This window comes from Dermacentor silvarum, chromosome 2, assembly GCF_013339745.2.
Source record: "Dermacentor silvarum isolate Dsil-2018 chromosome 2, BIME_Dsil_1.4, whole genome shotgun sequence".
In the NCBI taxonomy this organism is placed as follows: Eukaryota; Metazoa; Arthropoda; class Arachnida; order Ixodida; family Ixodidae; genus Dermacentor; species Dermacentor silvarum.
The window spans coordinates 156,350,967-156,369,449 of record NC_051155.1 but is presented as its reverse complement, the minus strand read 5'-3'; the positions used below and the strand labels follow the sequence as shown (position 1 = coordinate 156,369,449).

The 18,483-nt window shown below is 43.8% G+C and overlaps 1 protein-coding gene across 1 annotated transcript in view; it reads left to right on the top strand.

Moving 5' to 3' along the window:
* Positions 1-18,236, top strand: part of LOC119440492 (probable chitinase 10) — a 160,746-nt gene extending 142,510 nt beyond the window's left edge. Inside the window, 9 exon segments of the mRNA XM_049662940.1 lie at positions 2,780-2,953; positions 8,616-8,678; positions 8,769-8,963; positions 10,033-10,295; positions 11,511-11,614; positions 13,826-13,949; positions 14,371-14,562; positions 16,406-16,528; positions 18,075-18,236. Coding sequence (XP_049518897.1) covers positions 2,780-2,953; positions 8,616-8,678; positions 8,769-8,963; positions 10,033-10,295; positions 11,511-11,614; positions 13,826-13,949; positions 14,371-14,562; positions 16,406-16,528; positions 18,075-18,221 — 1,385 coding nt within the window. The 3' untranslated portion in view covers positions 18,222-18,236.
* The last annotated feature ends 247 nt before the right edge of the window (positions 18,237-18,483 follow it).

Below are 18,483 nucleotides of genomic sequence, written 5' to 3'. Positions count from 1 at the left end.
GTTGGTACCTTGCGAGGAGACGCCATGACGTGTACCGAAGAGGTACCCAGAATACGTGGCGCACATCTAACATCGGGATAGCGTTGACTGCGCCCCTCGTCTGAATCGCATCGCGTCTGAATCGCATCTCGTCGCACGCGGCGGTTGCAGGCACGTTAACTAGATGGCGCCACCATACTGGCAGAGGCTCGGGTCGGCCTGCCTATGCGCGCAGGCGCAGGGCGCGTATACAGGAAATTTTTCTTCTACGTGATAGCAAGCGCTCGAGTGGCTCAGTGGTAAAGTATCCGACTCCCACGCAGCGGGCCTGGGCTCGATCCCGGCGGAAAGCGGGTACTTTTTTTCGCATTTGCGGCGATAGCGTCTACGGCGCGGCGGCGGCGGCATCATCGCGACCAGAAACGGCTATTGGAATGAGCCCATAACAGCTTACGCTGTAAAAGAACCGGGAAACTCGCTGTCGCGCATCGCGTTCGCCAAAAGCGTTTCCCGAAGAAGATTACGGTTGCATAAGCTACCGTTGCCCGGAAGAGGCAACTGCCCTTATGAAGCAGAGTCACCTCACTACACTTTCACATGTAAAAAAAGAACCCGCCTAGCGACTGATTTCACTTGTGTTGTGATAGCGCTATGGAAAGGCCACGCATAGTTATGACTCCCGAAGAGCAGCGTGATTATGATGAGCGGAGACGGGAACAGCAACGTCAATATTCACAACGGCGTCGTGATCAGGGTAGGCAGGACGTAGCGGTTCGTGCCCAAAGCAAGCCACGCACAGTTAGGGCGCCTAAAGAGCAGCGCGAATACGATGTGCGACTAAAGTAACAGCAACGCCAATGTGAACAACGGTGTCGTGCTCAGGCTCGGCAGGACCCAGTTCTAGGCTAGGTCAGATTCGTCTATCGGATCAGGTGATACCCCAGGTTCGCTGGCCAAGCACCTTCACAGCGTGGGTTGCAGCGCAATATTTTTAAGCGATTCCTTATAGACTCACAAGTTTCGGCGGTGGTGGTGGTGTTGTTGGTGGTGGTGGTGGTGCTGGTCGTGGTGGTGGTGTCACGCTGAAAAGTGGGCCGATCCTGGTGATAGTGCAGAAAGGGTCCAAGATGTGGGCTCGGATACCTGTAACGCGCCCTTGAACTACCCTTGTCACACGTGAGACCCAAAGAGACAAAATCACCAGCCCTTCCCCTGCCGAGAAAATGGCGCTAAGCGAAGCTTGTTGTCCGATTCTAGCGTGAGGGCTTCCGAAGCCCTGGCGAAACGTCAGCGAAGAGCCGCGGACCCCGAGTTGCGGGAGCGCGATGCTGAGGCCAAACGTAAGCGAAGGGCCACCGACCCTGAGTTTAGAGCAAACGAAGAGGAACGCCTGCGACAGTGTCGTCTTGCCACAAGCTTCGCTTACCCCCATTTTCTCGACAGGGGAAGGGCTCTGAATTTTTTGTTCTTGTTTCGGTATCTATCCTTTGTCTTGCTTTTTAAGCAAGTCTGGGATAACACGTCTCTAGGATTTTCCGCCGGTGATTCCCCTTCATATAATGAAGAATTAAGTAAAGAAATCTCTCCGATAGAGCCAAAACAAATTATCTTTACCTGAGATAAGCGGTCTTTGACTTTGGTTGAACATCGAAACGCAAAAGGATATCGTCCTTACGGTTACGGATAGAGTGCGTTTCCGAACAATATATATCGAAGGGAGCGGAGGGATTGCGGAATGATACCGTGTATCGACGCAGTATCTATAGGCAACTAGCCTTTTTATCCACACAAAGTATACTTTGCGTTGCTTGACAAACTGCTGCTCTCGTCCAACATAATCAATGGCATATTTTGCGGCCGCATACCAGTCATGGTTTTCAATTCAAGCGCTTCTCTCCCGAACATAATTAACCGCATTAAAATAACGATTGAAAATATATCTAGTGCTTGACGCAAAGTAGTATATTGCAAATGATGTGCTGAATGTTGCATGTGCTGTTTCCACCACCCCTCCCTGTGGAGGTGCCTTTATTGTATATTGGTTTTAGTTTGTGCATACTGTGTACTTTGAGGAGGGTGCTTTGTTAGCATTACTGTATGGTTGCCTTCTGCTGCCTTCGTTTTATGCGGCAGTGGGGCTAGTCAAGCTGCCGTAACACAGGCTTTGCCCCCTTGTCTTTTGCCACGCATGTACATTCTGGTACGTACTAATGTGGTTAGATAAATCAACTCGACTAAACATATCAGAGTCAGAAACGGCTAAGCCATTTTTCTCCGTGAAATTGTGCCTTTTCGGCCAGCGCTGAAGGTTGCGACTATCCAGACGATTACCGGCGCTAAGTGCCAGTTGCCTTTAAACCAAGTGTTACGTCACCGCATGGCTTCACACGGAAACATGATTCATTTACATCTGCAATAAAGCAATTTACTATGCTCGTTTAGAAAAGTGCACCTGAAATTGGCGCAAGGCACATGCAAATGAAAAAAGATATATACTTCGAGAGCAGGAACCTTACATCTTGCCCTAGAATTTTCTTTTTTTGTAAGATATAGCACACTACCTCCCGCGAGACGTATCGCCATGTGGGGCTTTTTAAGCAAGGATGGTAGACGCTTGTAGAAGAAGCGTCAAGGAAAAGCACTTCTTTAATGCATCAGTATAACCGACTATCTCTGTCTTTTTATCTTACTATTTCCAAGAAACTCAAAATATCGAACGACAAAATATCGTTGATGTAACATCCTCCCCGACGACCACAATGACGTTCGCAACGCGTGCGTATGAGGCTTTCCGCCTAAGGGCGGAACTTGACGAATCTCGAGCTCCATCGAAAAGGATGCAAGTTAGTCCTGGGTGCCAGCAACGGAGGCGCTCGATCGAAACAATACGCCCTTCCGATAAATAGAGCAGTCAAAGACGCTACGAAATCGGAAAGAAAGGCATCCACAGCAATGGAGCCGCAAACCAATAATAGTAAGTGTTTCGTTATTTTTTCTCTAAGTTCTGCCAACTACGTACACTGTGATGCTCATCAGAAGCCATGGACAGTTTGGGAAAATTGCGATATGCATTTATTTCCTTGTCATTTATAAATTGTCCATATATAATGTCGCAGTATCGAAGTGTAGGAGTGTAGTGTTATCTAAGCATAGGATTTTCTTTGTTGTATAAGCTACATTTTCGGCTTTCTTTTCTGGCTTAGTCCTTATTTAAAACACTGTGCCACTTTAAAAAACAATTCTCGTGATATTGGGATGTCGATTAGCCGGTGTCACTATTGGCAAAGGTGGTGAAGGATCCGTCAAGCCGTCATTTGAACGGCTTTTCCCTCCGCCTCCTGTTACGCTGTACTGTTACGGAGCAAATAAAGCAATCAATCAATCAATCAGTCAGTCGCACGCTGTCTTTCAATAACCATAGAAAACAAACATCATTAAAATCCGCGTGCTAAAGCAAAGGAACCAATTAGGCACGTGCATTTTAGTAGCCATTAGTTTCAGTGGTGATTGAAAGCGAGCGTGTGACTGCGGTATAACTCTGTCAATTGCCAAGGTAAGTGAGGAAATTACAACTGCTGGTCAGTGTTTGGCGTTAGCACCTGCATGGCTATAAGTCGTTTCTTGTTATTTAATCATGTCCCGGACCTTCAGGTACAAACAAGAGTTAATTTGACGGCAGCGTCTTTTGCATTGTTGAAGCTTTTTTACGCAGAGTAAAAGTTGCTGAACCATCATCTCATGAAATCAGGCTACGAACGTCTCCCGTTTAACTTTCTGTGAAACTCAAATGAAATGCAACCAACAGCAACATAAAAGTACAGTGGCCAATGTAATTTTGCGAACACACAGATAAACGCGCGCTAAAAAAATAGTTGACACAAACTAGTGGATACTATTAACCGAGTGTTCTCCTGCAGTGAACATGGAAACACCTAGAAGTTAAAAAAAAGGAAGAAGACAGGCACACTCAACACCAGGTGACATGTATGTAACGCGAAACATTCTTGGTGTGATTGGCTCAAGAACCACGTGTATATATATATATATATATATATATATATATATATATATATATATATAAGCATATCATAAGAAGCCAACAAACAATAACACCAAGGACTACATAGGGGAAATTACTTGCACTTAATAATTGAATTAAAGAAATGATAAATTATTGAAAATGAAAATGGATGAAAAAACAACTGTCCGCAGGTGGGGAACGAACCCATGTCTTCGCATTACGCGTGCGATGCATTGTCGTTGTTTTGCTTTAGCCTTTATTATTTGTGATGCCCCCTTGCCTTCCGGTCTATGGCCGGTCTTCCGGCCTTTCTTTCCTGTAGAGCAGGTGGGCGTGGTGCCCCTTCCGGTGGCACTCACTGCCTGCTCCTGCCCCCCTTTTCCTCTCTGTTTATGTGTATATATGTTTTCAAACCTCATAATATTAAAAACAGTTTTTGTCTTAATAACATCTGCTTCAGGCATTTCTCAACCACAGAAAATATAACTTAGTTGGGTACTCACAACAGCAATAGTGGCTACCCAGTTTTTATCTGGAAAGTGTGTACGGTGCTAAACAATATGTCGAAGTTTCCTAACTGCAAACCCATCAATGTGGAAGCTCGAAGCTTGTTTTTTACCACCCTGTGATCCATGTTATCATTCGTGTTTAACACAGAACAGTTGTAGTAATAGCCTACGCACACATCATTATGAACCAGTAATGGCTAGTAAACAAATTATCTAATCCTGAACTTCTGTGCTAAAACTCGGTTGCATTTCGCCAGAAAAAAAAATCACATAATGTGGATTCCACACATGACGTCACGTTTGCACCCTCCCTACTTTGTGGTGTATATACAATGCACCTATCCTTTAAATTGCAGGAGTAAAGAAGATAACTACCACGATGCTGAGCCATAACTGTTTTAGAAATTCATCGCCTCAAATGCACCAACCTAATTTTTAGTGACCTCTGGTCAATCAATGATGTGACAGAAATAACAGACAAATTACAGACTCCGGCTCTTCATACAGGCCCGTAAACCGCGGTGCAGCGAAGGAAAATTAAGAAGAATATGTTTCAGTCCTGTCACCCTATTTCGTTACGTACGAAGCCATCTTTTGCATGTTGCTGAATTTTAAAACTGCATCACCAGCTTATGCCTATAGGACGTAAAATACATTTCCCTGCATATATGCTGAATCCGTAAAACACACAACAGTGAGGTTAAGTAGACGCACGTGCAGTGTATAAGACCAAAGAAAACTAAAGGACTCTTTTATTTATGATTACAACCACACGGAGCAGACAGACAACAAAGCCGCGGAAGGCATAGGGGAAACTATCTATTATGTTTAATTTGCATGCAAAAATATTAAGAAATAAAAGGGAAATGAAACAGCACGAAAAGACAATTTGCCGCAGGTGCGCGGCTTGCCGCAATTTGTCATTATTTGGCGTCTCTTGTAAACTTCTACATCAGATTATCACCAACAACCATTGTATCATTTCCAAACGAAAAAAGGTATAATTTCCTTTTATTGTCATGGTTTTACGGCGGACTTGTTCACTAAGAGTCAGTTTGTCACCACGGATCACTAGTTTTCTAAATCGCTTGATATGGCAGTTCAATTCGAAGCTAATCACTCGCAGCTTTCCGTCAAATTGTTCTATTAGTCGTGCTAAAGGGGTACCTAAATGATATTTTTATAAACGATTTTCTGAACTGCCGGAGTTCAGTTTTGCGGAGGTTTTCGGGATATTTATACTGACAAAAATGCTTGATTGCAGTAAGACTATGAGTGACCACTACGACAACGTCACTATTGTTATCGCATGTCAAGGACGCCCCAATGCCACATCTCGCCATTTCCATCCACAGAACGAAAACATCTTTAATACACACCACTCGCCAATACATGGGAAATTAGAGCAGTGATTTGTAAATGGTGAAGGTATCCACAGTGGACTCAAAACGTCTAATTTCTCTTTAAGACCTGCAAATTACCACCAACGCTGCTAAAGGCTGTATTCGTTATTATTTTTTAATGGTGGGATTTGAGTGTTGTGCCTTTTCCATGCAAGTGCATTCACCACTGTTCTGCCACAGCACTTTTTTTGAACCATCTACCTTATGTCATCCAAAGTTACTAGGCAGTTAGTGGTACATCTGTTAGTTACAAGCTCCGATCATTAGCTTGAGAATGCGTATGAAAAACTAATGGCGACAAGTTACTCATCGAATACCCTAATTATGCCACACTGCATAGGGAGCTGGTTCATCACTCCAAGGTGTTAACCGAGGCACGTATTTACAAAAACTCTGAGGTTCCAATTGTTCGTAAGGGAAAATTGCCGCCCGTACTGATGCTGGACACTTCATTACTGAACGTGATCCGCCAATGCCCCAGAACCCTTAGAAAAGACAACCTTTTTGAAATCGTCCCCAAATTCCCATAAATACCGATGAGAATTTCATTCAGAGGTGACCCTCAAAAAAAGTAAAAGCCTGATTTCTAGCATGATATAAGTGATATAAGTTGCATACCGGTACGACGCGAATGCTGATTAGGCCTCAATTTGAGTTTTATTAGAGTGGGTAGTTAAAGGCGCAAAGTTGTTCTTATATTACTTACTGTTTAAGGAGAAAGGCAAGAGCTAAAGCACTCTTGCGGGAGATACAACAGCAGAATCAACAGGCGGCTTTCGTAGATGCTGCCTGGGTGACAGGGAAAGAAGCATATACTGCCGTAGTAGCAAACATTCAAGGGAAGGTGCAAGATGCCATCACTGTATTTACCAAAGATTCCATGGTGGCGGAGCAAGTGGCAATTGCTCTAGCCATCAGGAACAATAAATGGACTTTTATTTACAGCGATTCCAAAGCTGCTATAAAGGGTTTCGATAGAGGCTACGTGGCCGCGGTTGCAGCTAAACTTATTGAAAACACTATGAGTATGAGAACTGAAATCCAATGGTTTCCTGCGCATATGGGAGAAGTGGACGAGGCCCGGGCTAACCTCAATGAGGTTACTCATGACTTGGCACGAGGACTTGCTAGCCGTTACAGTCACAACCGAGCCATCCACCACCAGGCCGGGAATTTAGAGATCATTTATTAATACATAAACGAGGTTACTAAACACTACTATCTAGGACGCAGACAATTTCCATTGCCACATTCAAAGCTGAACAGGGCTCAGCAGTTTCAATGAGACTATTACAAACAGGAACTATCCCACGCCGTACCACCTTGATAAAATGTATCCAGAAAGGGAGGTCAAGAAAGATTGTCATGCGTGTAATGGCATCATTGGGATCGGACACATGCTCGCGGGATGCCCCGACTCTCACCAACCCTGAAAAAGAATGGCTTCATTGGAAGAAGATGCTAGAGAGTTCATCTTTTCAAGATCAGCTACGGGCTGTCCAGAGGACCCACGATGTTGCTGAAGGGCTGGGCCTAACGGTACCATCGTGGGAGCGGCCCGCCTCGACTTGAAATAGTCGAGCCTCGGGACTTTTGTAAATAAAAAGTTTTTACACACACACTGTTGCATCACTTGGCAACTACGTCTTGCACCATTGTGGAAGGAAAGTCGTCATGAACGTTTACCAAGCATTATTATTTGCATTTTAATGCGTTTAGCATTATGTGCCTACATCAGACGTTTTGACCGTATCTATGTCTTTATCTATCCACCCACCTTTCTATTTATTTATCTATCTATCTGTCATTATATATATCCTGTTACGCCAACACAGTGGCTCAAGTTGCCTGCCAGCTTGGGCCCCTAGATATTGTTCGTGGTCGTGATGTCAAGCGGGGCCGTTGCATCGTCGTCTTGCGATCGCTGTCATACAGTCGTCAGGCATTCGTCGTCACATCGCCGTCGGGATGTCGTCGTGGTCGCTCCACGCCATCATCGTCATACACTCGTGATCGTCGTCTCATCGTCCTCACGCCGTCATCGCGAATGTCGCCGTTATGCCATCGTCATCGTTTAAGAATCTTCATCTCATTGTCATCGTCCCGTAGTCGTCATAGCGCACTTGTCGTTCCATAGACATCGTTCCTTCGTGGCCATTCCTCCATCGTCTACACTGCGTCGGCTTCATACAGTCGTCATCATCCTGCCGTGCTTGGAGACGACCTTGGCAAGAGAGCGCCATACCAAAATAAGACGATACAGCAGTATGTCGCATACCACAGACGATACAAACGGAAGTCTCAGAATGACAACTACAGATTTTCATTAAGTAAACGTGACGTCAGAAATATGGTGTGTCGCTACATTGGTCGAATGCTCATCGCATTATACACTCGACAGTAATCGTGAGGCGAGCTCTGCCTTAATTTTTTTATAACAACCACGCATAACCTCGCAATTTGGAAGTCTCAACTTGAGTGAGTACCGGTGAGTGTGAGTAAACAGTGCGAGTTTTTCAGTGTGAGCGCGAGCGAGTGCGTATCCTGAGAAAAATATTGGTGATTGTGTGTGATTGTATGCGAGTGAGTGCCCACTTATTCAACCAACCTATGTGTATAACAATAATACCTTGCTCGGTATTTTTTTTTGCATGTCGTTTAAAATCTGCTTTATTTTTTTTTTCTGCTGTCCCGTGCGTATAGGCTATCTGAAAACTTGGGTTACGGCATTTTGCGTCTTGCTGATGGGGATCTTCCGTCCTTCAGGTAAGAATAAACGTAGTTTCAACTGATAAAAGCACTGTCATTATGATCGGGAGCAATTTTAATCAGGATCATTTCATCGCATGGTTCAAGGGGCCGTCTTCATTGAAAACTTTAGCCACGGGCGAATTGTCCCCGTGGTGTGCTACTACGAGAAAGGCCAGGCTTTCCGTCCTTATCCCATGAACTATGGAATGGAAGACATACCCGGGAACCTGTGCAGCCACGTGAACCTGGCTTACATCGAGTTGAACGGGACGACTTGGACTCTCAAGCTGGACCCCACGAGTAAGACGTCATAAACATCTCTGCGGGAAACAGTAGCAGAGTTACAGTGCCGTATCTCATTACGATTTGTAGTATCTACGACAACAAAGATAAGTAAGACTTAAAAGTAGCTACGCCTACGCCGACACCATTGCATATAAAGTGCTCCTCACACTTTCTAGTGGCATACTCTCGTAAGCCATAGGGACATGTACTGGATGTGTATATTGCAAAATAAGAAGAAAGTAACTGTAGAGAACAAGCGCGCTATGTTTCAGCTAATATTTTATGGTGCTGATACTATTTCTTATTATCATAGAAACCACCCTGCTAACCACATCTCATGGTTAAGAGGTTGTAACGTGCCAAGCACATAAGAAAATGTCTTCAAAGAAAGAAAAACAATGTCCATGGGATCTTAAAGTGCAGTGTCGTTTTGTTAGAATACTACCCCAATGAATCATAAACGGAGATGAAGAAATAATATGAGCGTGAACTAACTACACAAAGCAGCAATGAAAAATGATTCACCATATTTTATCTTCTTTGCTTCAAACGTAAGAGACACGTTAACCGAATGCACACCTGTAGCTACCGGGCGTCATGCACACACGCTAATTACAAGCATGCCTATCGAATTTAATTTTTTTTAATTTACTTAACTCAACTTTGTTTCCGTAGCTTGAAAAGTCATTTTCGTGGGCACCATCAAATAAGAGCTGCGCTACAAACAGCTTCACGAGGCTGAGGACACTTACAACGCATGACGAAAACACTTTGAATAAAAAAATACATACAAAATACAAGTTTTGACACCATTTTTAGCAGTATCAAAGAAAATAAACAGTGCATTATTCAGCAAGCATCATTCACCTGTAAAGCGATTTCTGCTCTGCATAAATAACCCTAGTCATAGGTCATCAGACACATCACCACATCAGTGAGCTACCACTTGCTTTCACAGTGCAACGACCAACATAAAAAAGAAAACCAGCATAATATTTCTGATCTAGCACATTGCTCACATTCACATTTTCTTCGGTAATAAGTTCACGCAGAGCTCGCGCTAAAAACTTGCTTTATCTTTTAGTCAACTTTGCAGAGTTTGCTCAGCTGAAGACCAAGTTCCCGCGATTGAAGACGCTCCTTTCAATCGGAGGGTGGAGCAACCAAACCCAAGTCATATCGGCCATGGCTACTACGATGACCCGGCGAAGAAAATTCATCAACGACGCCGTCCAAAAGCTCGTGAGCAACGGCTTGGACGGCCTTGACGTTTTCTGGCTTTTTCCTGGAATGGTTGACAGAGGCGGAAAAAAGAGAGACAAGATCAACTTCGTCAGACTCTTGAAGGTCAGACAGTCAACACGTTTCATTCATCGCATGAAGCAAGGCAAGTTAGCCGAAGGAACCTAAAGGGTTCACTTACATAGTGCGCCATTAGACCATAAAGAAACAGTATCTAAGGACGTGTATGTGCAGTAAAAATAACCACGCTTTACCTACATAAAGCGGTGAACCAGGAGCGTCAACGGCAAGTTAAGTTACACATGCCTAAGCCTACATTACCAGCACAATGTGGTTTTTATTACCTGCATAGTGCTTGAGATTATAACTCCACACGACAACAACCTGGTGCTTTTATACTCACACTTTTGCCCAGTTACATCGCGCACCTCACATTAACATTGCATATCAGCTTGTGCTCCCCACCACCTATGGATGAAAAACGTTTGATAATAAATAACACCCTGATAATCCATGACAGCCCTGTTAGTGCAAGCTCCACATCTCAGTAAAAAAAGAATAATGCCTGCTATGATGAGCTTTGACGTTTTGAGTCCTTGGGAAAATAACCAGGGCCCTAATTCACAAAGCTTTTCGGTCGTAAGTGCTCTATGGCATTGATTTGTCGCCTTCACTAATAATCTGTTCAGTGCCAAAATTAGCTAGACTTTGCCCTTACGAGCAATCCTAGCGTAATAGCTTATTTGTGAATACGGGCTCTGGGCCCAAATTCACAAATCACTTCGTTGTTAGTGTTTGCAACTGGCTGGCTGTCTTCGATCGATAATAGTATGTCCGACATCTGATTAGGCGAACAATTCTTGCGTAAGAACTTCATTGTGAATACGGGTTCAGGGCATGTATTCACAATAAGCTCTTACGCTAGAATTATTCGTAGGGACGAATTTCAGCCAATCCTGATGCTGGACATATCATTAGCGAAGGCGGCCAGGCAATGGCAAAGAGCACTTCCTAACTAAATGCTTTGTGAATTCGGCCCCTGCTTATTTGTGAATCTCGCCCCAGGGCCCTCATTCACAAAAAAATCTATTGCGCTATAAGTGTTCGTAAGAGCAAATTTCAGCCAATGCTGATGTTGGACATAATATTAGTGAGGACATCCGACCAACTGCAAAGAATACTTACGAACAAAAAGCCTTGTGAATTTGGCGCCTGTTTATTTGAGAATTCGGCCCTGCCTTTGCGCGCGTATTTCTTCATTAAATGCGAGCTCAAAAGTGTGCACTGGTGTTTGCTGCATAAAGACTACTTCCCGCGCAGGAATTATACGCTGCCTTCAAAGAGCGCAAGCTTCTGCTTACGGCTGGCGTTCCCATTAACCAGAACGTACTGGATGACGGATACGACATACAGGCAATCGACAGGTACGCTGATTGTGCGTCGTTTTTCTTCTTCACCTGATGGGTTACCGCATAGCACATTACAGATAAGTAAATGCGTACAGGCATTCATCGTAAAGAAGATGCATAAGTAACCCGTAGAAATTATCATTCATAATTAACCACTCGAAATATGTGGGCTGGGTTGTGCGTATTCACACAACTCTAAGCACTTTCTCTCGTGTGGGCCTTTGTCCTTGAACGCAGCTACAGTAAGTATTGGGTCTTCCTAACATCGGGAGCTAAACAAGCACAAATGACCTGGGCTAGTTGGCACATGTTGTAACAATACAGAGAAACAGTGCAGGGCACCGACTCAAGGGCACAGATCTCTGCTTCTATGTGTACCACCCCTGTTCTGTTTGTCTGTTTAGTTACAAGGAAACTCAAGTTCCACTGTTCAGAACGCCTGACCTTTTTTGTTTTTCACATGGTAATTACCCCTTGACACTATGAACTAACGCTCAGTAGACGGTGTTGCTTTAGGCCTCGACGGCGCCTCACGTTGTGGGTCTTCTGAAACTAAACTAAGCAGTTAGTAGCAGACCCTACGTACTTTCCCTGCCTGTCGATATTTCCATTTGCCCATTCATTTATTAGAAATGCGCCAGCTGGCCGACAGTTCTTTAAGTTTGTCGGGAAATATGCAACCTCAGTGGCTGCTGCTAGTGACGGCTAGAGCAACATCACGCTGGCGCCTGCCCTTGCTTTAACCAATAGCGGTGGTGCGCGGGGAAAGCAAGGGCAAGCCTTTGTTAATAAAGCCAGATATGTAAAGACTTACCGTACTTTAATGACCAAATAGCGCCGCTTAACATACATTAGTAAGTTGTGACCCATTGAAAGTAATCTACGAAATGGCTGCTTCCTAGCAAACTGTGTTACAGCCAACCATTGCTTATTGTTAGACGAAAGCAGGGGACGTCTTCGCTGACGATAAATAATTATAGCGTCGTTGACAGTGGCACGGTGTCAAACTACGTTGAAATGGCATGCGTACAAATCATTTTTACATATTTGAAGAAGTTATGTAGCGCTTAAGTGAACCCCTAACGATGGCCACAGTGTCAGGTAGGCACAATTGCGATGAAGTAATATTCGGTGCACTTTACCATCAAAAGTACAGTGCGGCTTGGCCGAACACCCAAGCAATGCTCAGATATCCACATCTCTTAATGTAAAGGTGCACTAAACGAGCGAGACACTGGAACGATGGCCACAGACTGTGCCGATTGATTCGTTGTTGCGATTACTGGACGCCCAAGCGACGTTACTTCGGAACCTCACTGTTAGAAATATCAAATTATGGCTGTAATAAAACGCACACACTTGGATAGCCTTATTGTGGTTAGACAATTTTTTTTCACCTTATGCATCGGCAAAAATATGCACCACTGGTGATCATCATCATCATTTTATTTCCTTGAAGAACCCGCAGTAAGAGTAATAGTAATAGTAATAAGGGCAAGACAGTAACATAGCAATAGGCGTATATGACAAATAATGATAACGCGAATATTTTTCAGACAAAGTATTTTCTCTATAACAAAGTTTCACTGTGTTTGCTTTTTATAGTGTGTTGCCTAGCGTCACTGTGGGACACTCTTTGCAGAAATGCCTATACTATGTCAAGTTCAACCGACAACGAAAACCGAAACTAAAAGTTCGAGGACGCCATATTGCTTGCTGTCGAAGCACGAAATCATGTTTTTAACAGAAAATCTTACCGTGTTTCTTTGTAACTTCGTAAACAAGTGAAGCTCAAACAGCAAAATTTTCTATCGCCGCTTGTTGTGTGTGTCTCTTATTCTATTCGTCCTCGTTTTGGCACGCTGTTTTATTTCAAGAGGAATTTTAATCAGAGCCACATCATCGGGAAATGGTGTTTAAGTTAGGGACGTATGCGAGTATTGAGGTTTGATGAATTTTCACTTAAACCAACCATACCCCACTCTTTCAAAAGAAAAGCGAACTGCGCCATTATATGAAACACGTTATCGAAGTTATTGGATTTTGTTTCCTTTAGCAATGTTCTCTCTGATCTTTAGATGTTACAACGAAACTGGAACATTGGAAGCTCGTACGAGCAATTTCGCGTATTAATAATAATACCAGTAATGTGCATACGCGCACGGGTGGTTATAACATGCGGTAATAGGCCAGTGTTTGAGTCACTGTTTCATGATAACATTGCAGATATCTTGATTGGATGAATGTCATAGGTTACGACCTTAGAGGATACTGGAACGTCAGAACTGACATTCATAGTCCTCTCCACCCCAGAAGAATCGACGGACCCGATGTCCCGGAGCTCAACGTGGTAAGCGTAGAACACAGCTATATATGAACACACTCTTAGGCGACTAGACACGGGTATAACAAGGTGTCAATGAGTCAGAGTTAATTTATTTTCAGCGCTTAACAGTGCTACACTGCTTGTGCGGACAAAGAATGGTCACTGAGCACGCTATGACAAATAACGCCAAATTTTTTACTCTCTATAGCGTTCAGTGCTTCGACTGATCTGCGATGACGAGTATGCCTCGTACACGCAACCGCATGACTGCTACAGAAGAATAAGAGTTCGTCGATGTCAGTTTAACGTGATTTTCATGGGCTGCGCTACAGCATCGTGAAAGGCACGTTCCGTGGTTCACCGTAATTCACCGAATGGAAGTCTTATCCGCTCGTTTGCCACACTTTCGGCGAAGCGTTGCAAGCTCTTGCATGTTTTCGCACAGGAAGAGGGTCTTGAGGCGCTGCTGGTACGCGGAGCCTCGAAACGGAAGCTGGTACTGGGCGTGGCCTTCTACGGGCGCGTGTACAGGCTCGCGGACCCAGCGAACGCCGGCCTGCACGCGCCTATCGACCTCATCAACAGGCCGGAAAAGGGTGCCTTCCTCATGAGCGACAACATACACGCCTACTTCGAGGTGGGACCCTTATATAGAAATACACTCACGATATCTGTAGTGTATGTACAGATTTTGCTGACTCCATCGCCTCCCTAAAGACCTATTTCGTCACGGTTATGTTTGTGCCTAAATATCTAAAGCAAAAATCTGCACTAACTATACGTACATCACGAAAGCACTTCAATGAGGTATATAAAAGGTTCATGGCGGTAGCTCGGTTTAAGCCAGAGACAGTGGGGCTTACGTGCAGGCGTCGCAACTACTACGCCACAAGCCGAAAGTTTAATGCAGAAAAAAACACAACATGCTTGTGGCATTGTCTAAGCATAAAACCGTATTTAGTTACTCCAAATACAAGTAACGTAGAGTTATTTCCTTCGGCTTCAGAAAGCAATATGAAATTAACTGTTTATTGAACGCAACAACGCTTCCCACTCGGCGCATGACGGCGTGATCCTGCCACCAGCCCGTACACCGAGGACAGTCGTCACGGTCTCAAGGAAATAAACTTAACTAATGAGGTTTTATTTCCCGTAGCTGCACAGTAAGCACTTACGCCGTGTAATAGAGGGCTTCGGATATATTGTGCCCTTCTGGTATTCTTGAAGTGTATCTAAGTATACACGATAAAGCGTTCAGAGGAACGGATTATGTCTCCAGGAGAATGGGATCGCCATTGCACAAATTTGAACTGACGCAAGCGAATCCACCAGCTGCCGCCAGTGTATTAGGCTAACTGCACTTTCCCGCCGGAAACGACAACTGCAAGAACTGCGGCAGTTCTAACGCACGTGGTGGGCTATTCGTTAAGCGAAGCTTATGCGGAAACTTTTCATTTAAGTGCTATGCAAGGAGACGCTACATACGTTCAACTGTATTCTATTTCCAATTTATGTAATCATATAAACATGAACTCACAAGGCCTCAGAGGATACGATGACGATGCAGTGAAGACTTGTAGGCTAATGCGACGTTTTGCTGGCAGTGAAAAAAGGGTGATAAGCAGAGCGGCACGTACAGAAGAGTACTAAACATCGCAATGCGTGTTTTCTTTTCCTGTTTCTGTGGGCGACCCTATAAACCATTTGTGAGTTGACGTCCGTGGTGTCTTGTCCTCTCCTTTCTCCGTGCCTCTTCGCGCTACTATGGCTTCAATGCGAAGCTTTAATGAAGCGAATAATGGAATGTTGTCAAACTGTTTACCTTATGTGACGTGCTTTTCAGCATGTCGATTACGGGCATATGCCCGGCAAATCATCAAGACGCGGAGACTCCCCCCACGTGACCCCCATGATCGACGTGACCGCGGATCACACTTTCTCCAGAATGGGCCCACTTTTCATAGCGCCATTTTCGGGATCAGCCCAGTTTACTTTTGCCCTCTTTCAGAGGCTGGTCCAACTTGTTCGGCACGAAGCCGACTCAACACAGAAAAATAAGGCATAGAAACACCCGAGAAAAATAAGGCATATAAATATTCGCCTTCGTAAAATAATATCGCTCTTGAAGGCGTATATTTGCTGCGGTGTAGATATATAGCTACCGTTTATTGTTTAATTGCTTAACTCCGTAGAGAACAGAGCCGGCAACCAGCACATCTGCAGGTTTAGTACCGATGGGGCTACAAATAAACCAGTTCGTCACATCGGTATTGTCCTGAGTGTGAACTATTCAGCAAGAAAGCAGAGAAGTGCAGCAGCAGAGCCAAAGTTGGCAAAGTCCGGGAAGGTTCACAAAGAACGCTTTACTTTTAAAGTGGTTTCCTGGTGGCGATGTTCGCCCGAATAAAACGGCGACTTATGCAGAATGCGTTTATCCGTGCCGGGCATCATATCGGTCTAATCGCAAGCTTACATTTCAGATTTGCAAGAATATAAGGTTCGGCACATGGCGCCGCAGCTTCGACGCAGAAGGAATGTGTCCGTATGCAACTAACGGCCAGGACTGGGTGGGGTACGAAGACGCAGAAAGCATCTCCAAGAAGGTAACGCAGAGTTGAACATTTAACGCTTATGGTGCTTGCTGTTGAGTTCGCGTGGCGTCTGGGCGTGTACAGGCGCGTGTCTACACGTGTAAATCTTTTGCGCCCGTATGCGTTGGTCGTCGTGTTCCTGCTTGCGTGCGCGCAAGGGTGGAGGTGTTCATACCGCTGAAATTATAGAGTAACGCCGTTAAGAACTTTCACATTGGGTTTTCTGTAATTAAATAAATATGAAACGCTAAAATAATCTTATTACGCAACCACGAAAACGATGTTAAATACATCCGCTGCATTTCAAAGAAAGAAAGTAAACTACAGTGACTGTTGAGACATTTTCTGTTTGTACACAAAATTTATTTCCGAAAAAAGTCTAAAATGTGCAAATGTACAAAGTTTCAAAAATTTTATCTCCGGTGTGAAAACTTATGCCCCAGTTTCGTCAGCTTAAGTTACTTGCCTATTCTCGTTCACTCTCTTTTTGTTGTTGTTGTTGTTGTTGTTGTTGTTGTTGTTGTTGTTGTTGTTGTTGTTGTTGTTGTTGTTGTTGTTGTTGTTGTTGTTGTTGTTGTTGTTGTTGTTGTTGTTGTTGTTGTTGTTGTTGTTGTTGTTGTTGTTGTTGTTGTTGTTGTTGTTGTTGTTGTTGTGACGTTCACTCCGTGAACGTCACTGTAATTTTTAAGTCTTTCGCAGACTTAAAAATTACAGACAAAAATTACAGACAATTACAGAAGACGGTCGCAGCAGACTGTGCACGACCGATGCAACGGACAGCCTGCCCACACATCAAGGACAGCTGCTTGAGTCTAAAATGCCTAAAAATTGCCTAAAATGTGCCAATTTTTAAAAAATGATAACATTTTACCTCCGGTGTGAAAACTTATGCCCCAGTTTCGTGAACTTAAGTTACTTCCTTACCAGAGCCTATAAAAGGGACGACACCGGTGTATATGCGCATATTTTTAGAATATACAGCTCGTTTTAAAACAGCACTTGACTAAAACTCGTGTGACAGTAACAGCTATTTCAGGCAAGATATCAAATGAAATCATTTGTGCCGAGTTTATTACACATCAATTGTAACCTGTTTCAATATATTTTTTTTATTGTAGTCGCAGAAAATGAACATTCTCATTCACTCTCTCTTTTTGTTTGTTGTTGTTGTTGTTGTTCATCGAGCTTTTCATAAAGATAACAAGGCCCTAAACAAAGCATTTAATCCCAACAAACAACATAGAATTGTTATTCAGGAGCCACCAATTTTATTCAAATTGCATCCGATTGTTCAGATATCACACGTGTATTTGCAATGATGATGTTCTTAGGCAAAGGTTCTTCATAATGACTCATTTATAAAGTTTTATGCTCTCCACAAGGTTTTCCTTCCTGGAAACCTGCACGTTTTCACGCACTTTTGCACAATTTCGAGGACACTTGCGTCACTCATTCTTGGTTTTCTAAATACCTGATATTTTTATTACAATTTTCTTGCTCTTTTCTGACGCCTAACGTTTTCTCTTTGGCTGTTGTGTCTTGTGTCTTTTCTTTTCAGGTTGAATTTGTCAGAAAGGAAGGCTACGCCGGCATAATGGTCCTAAGCTGTGACATGGACGATTTTCGTGGAGTATGCGGAACGCATAATATACTGCTGCAAACGATCAATGACGCCCTACCTAGGCTGAAGTACATAGTTATTTAAAGTGGGTAAAATGCTACATGAAGGTCCAGTCAGTAGCATTAAACCGGCCGCAGTTTGCATTTCCCTCCACAGGTGGAACAGTCGCAAATGTGAACGTTGTCCTTGACAACTGCAAGATAAGCGCTATAAATAAATGTTAAGCAGTTCACGGTATGAGGAGGTGATGGTGCTCGCTACAGGTTATTCTATAGCCTCCATAGCTTATAGCAATAGTTCCGGCCGAGTCAATCATTTTAACTTCTTAAGGGTAAACATACCACCG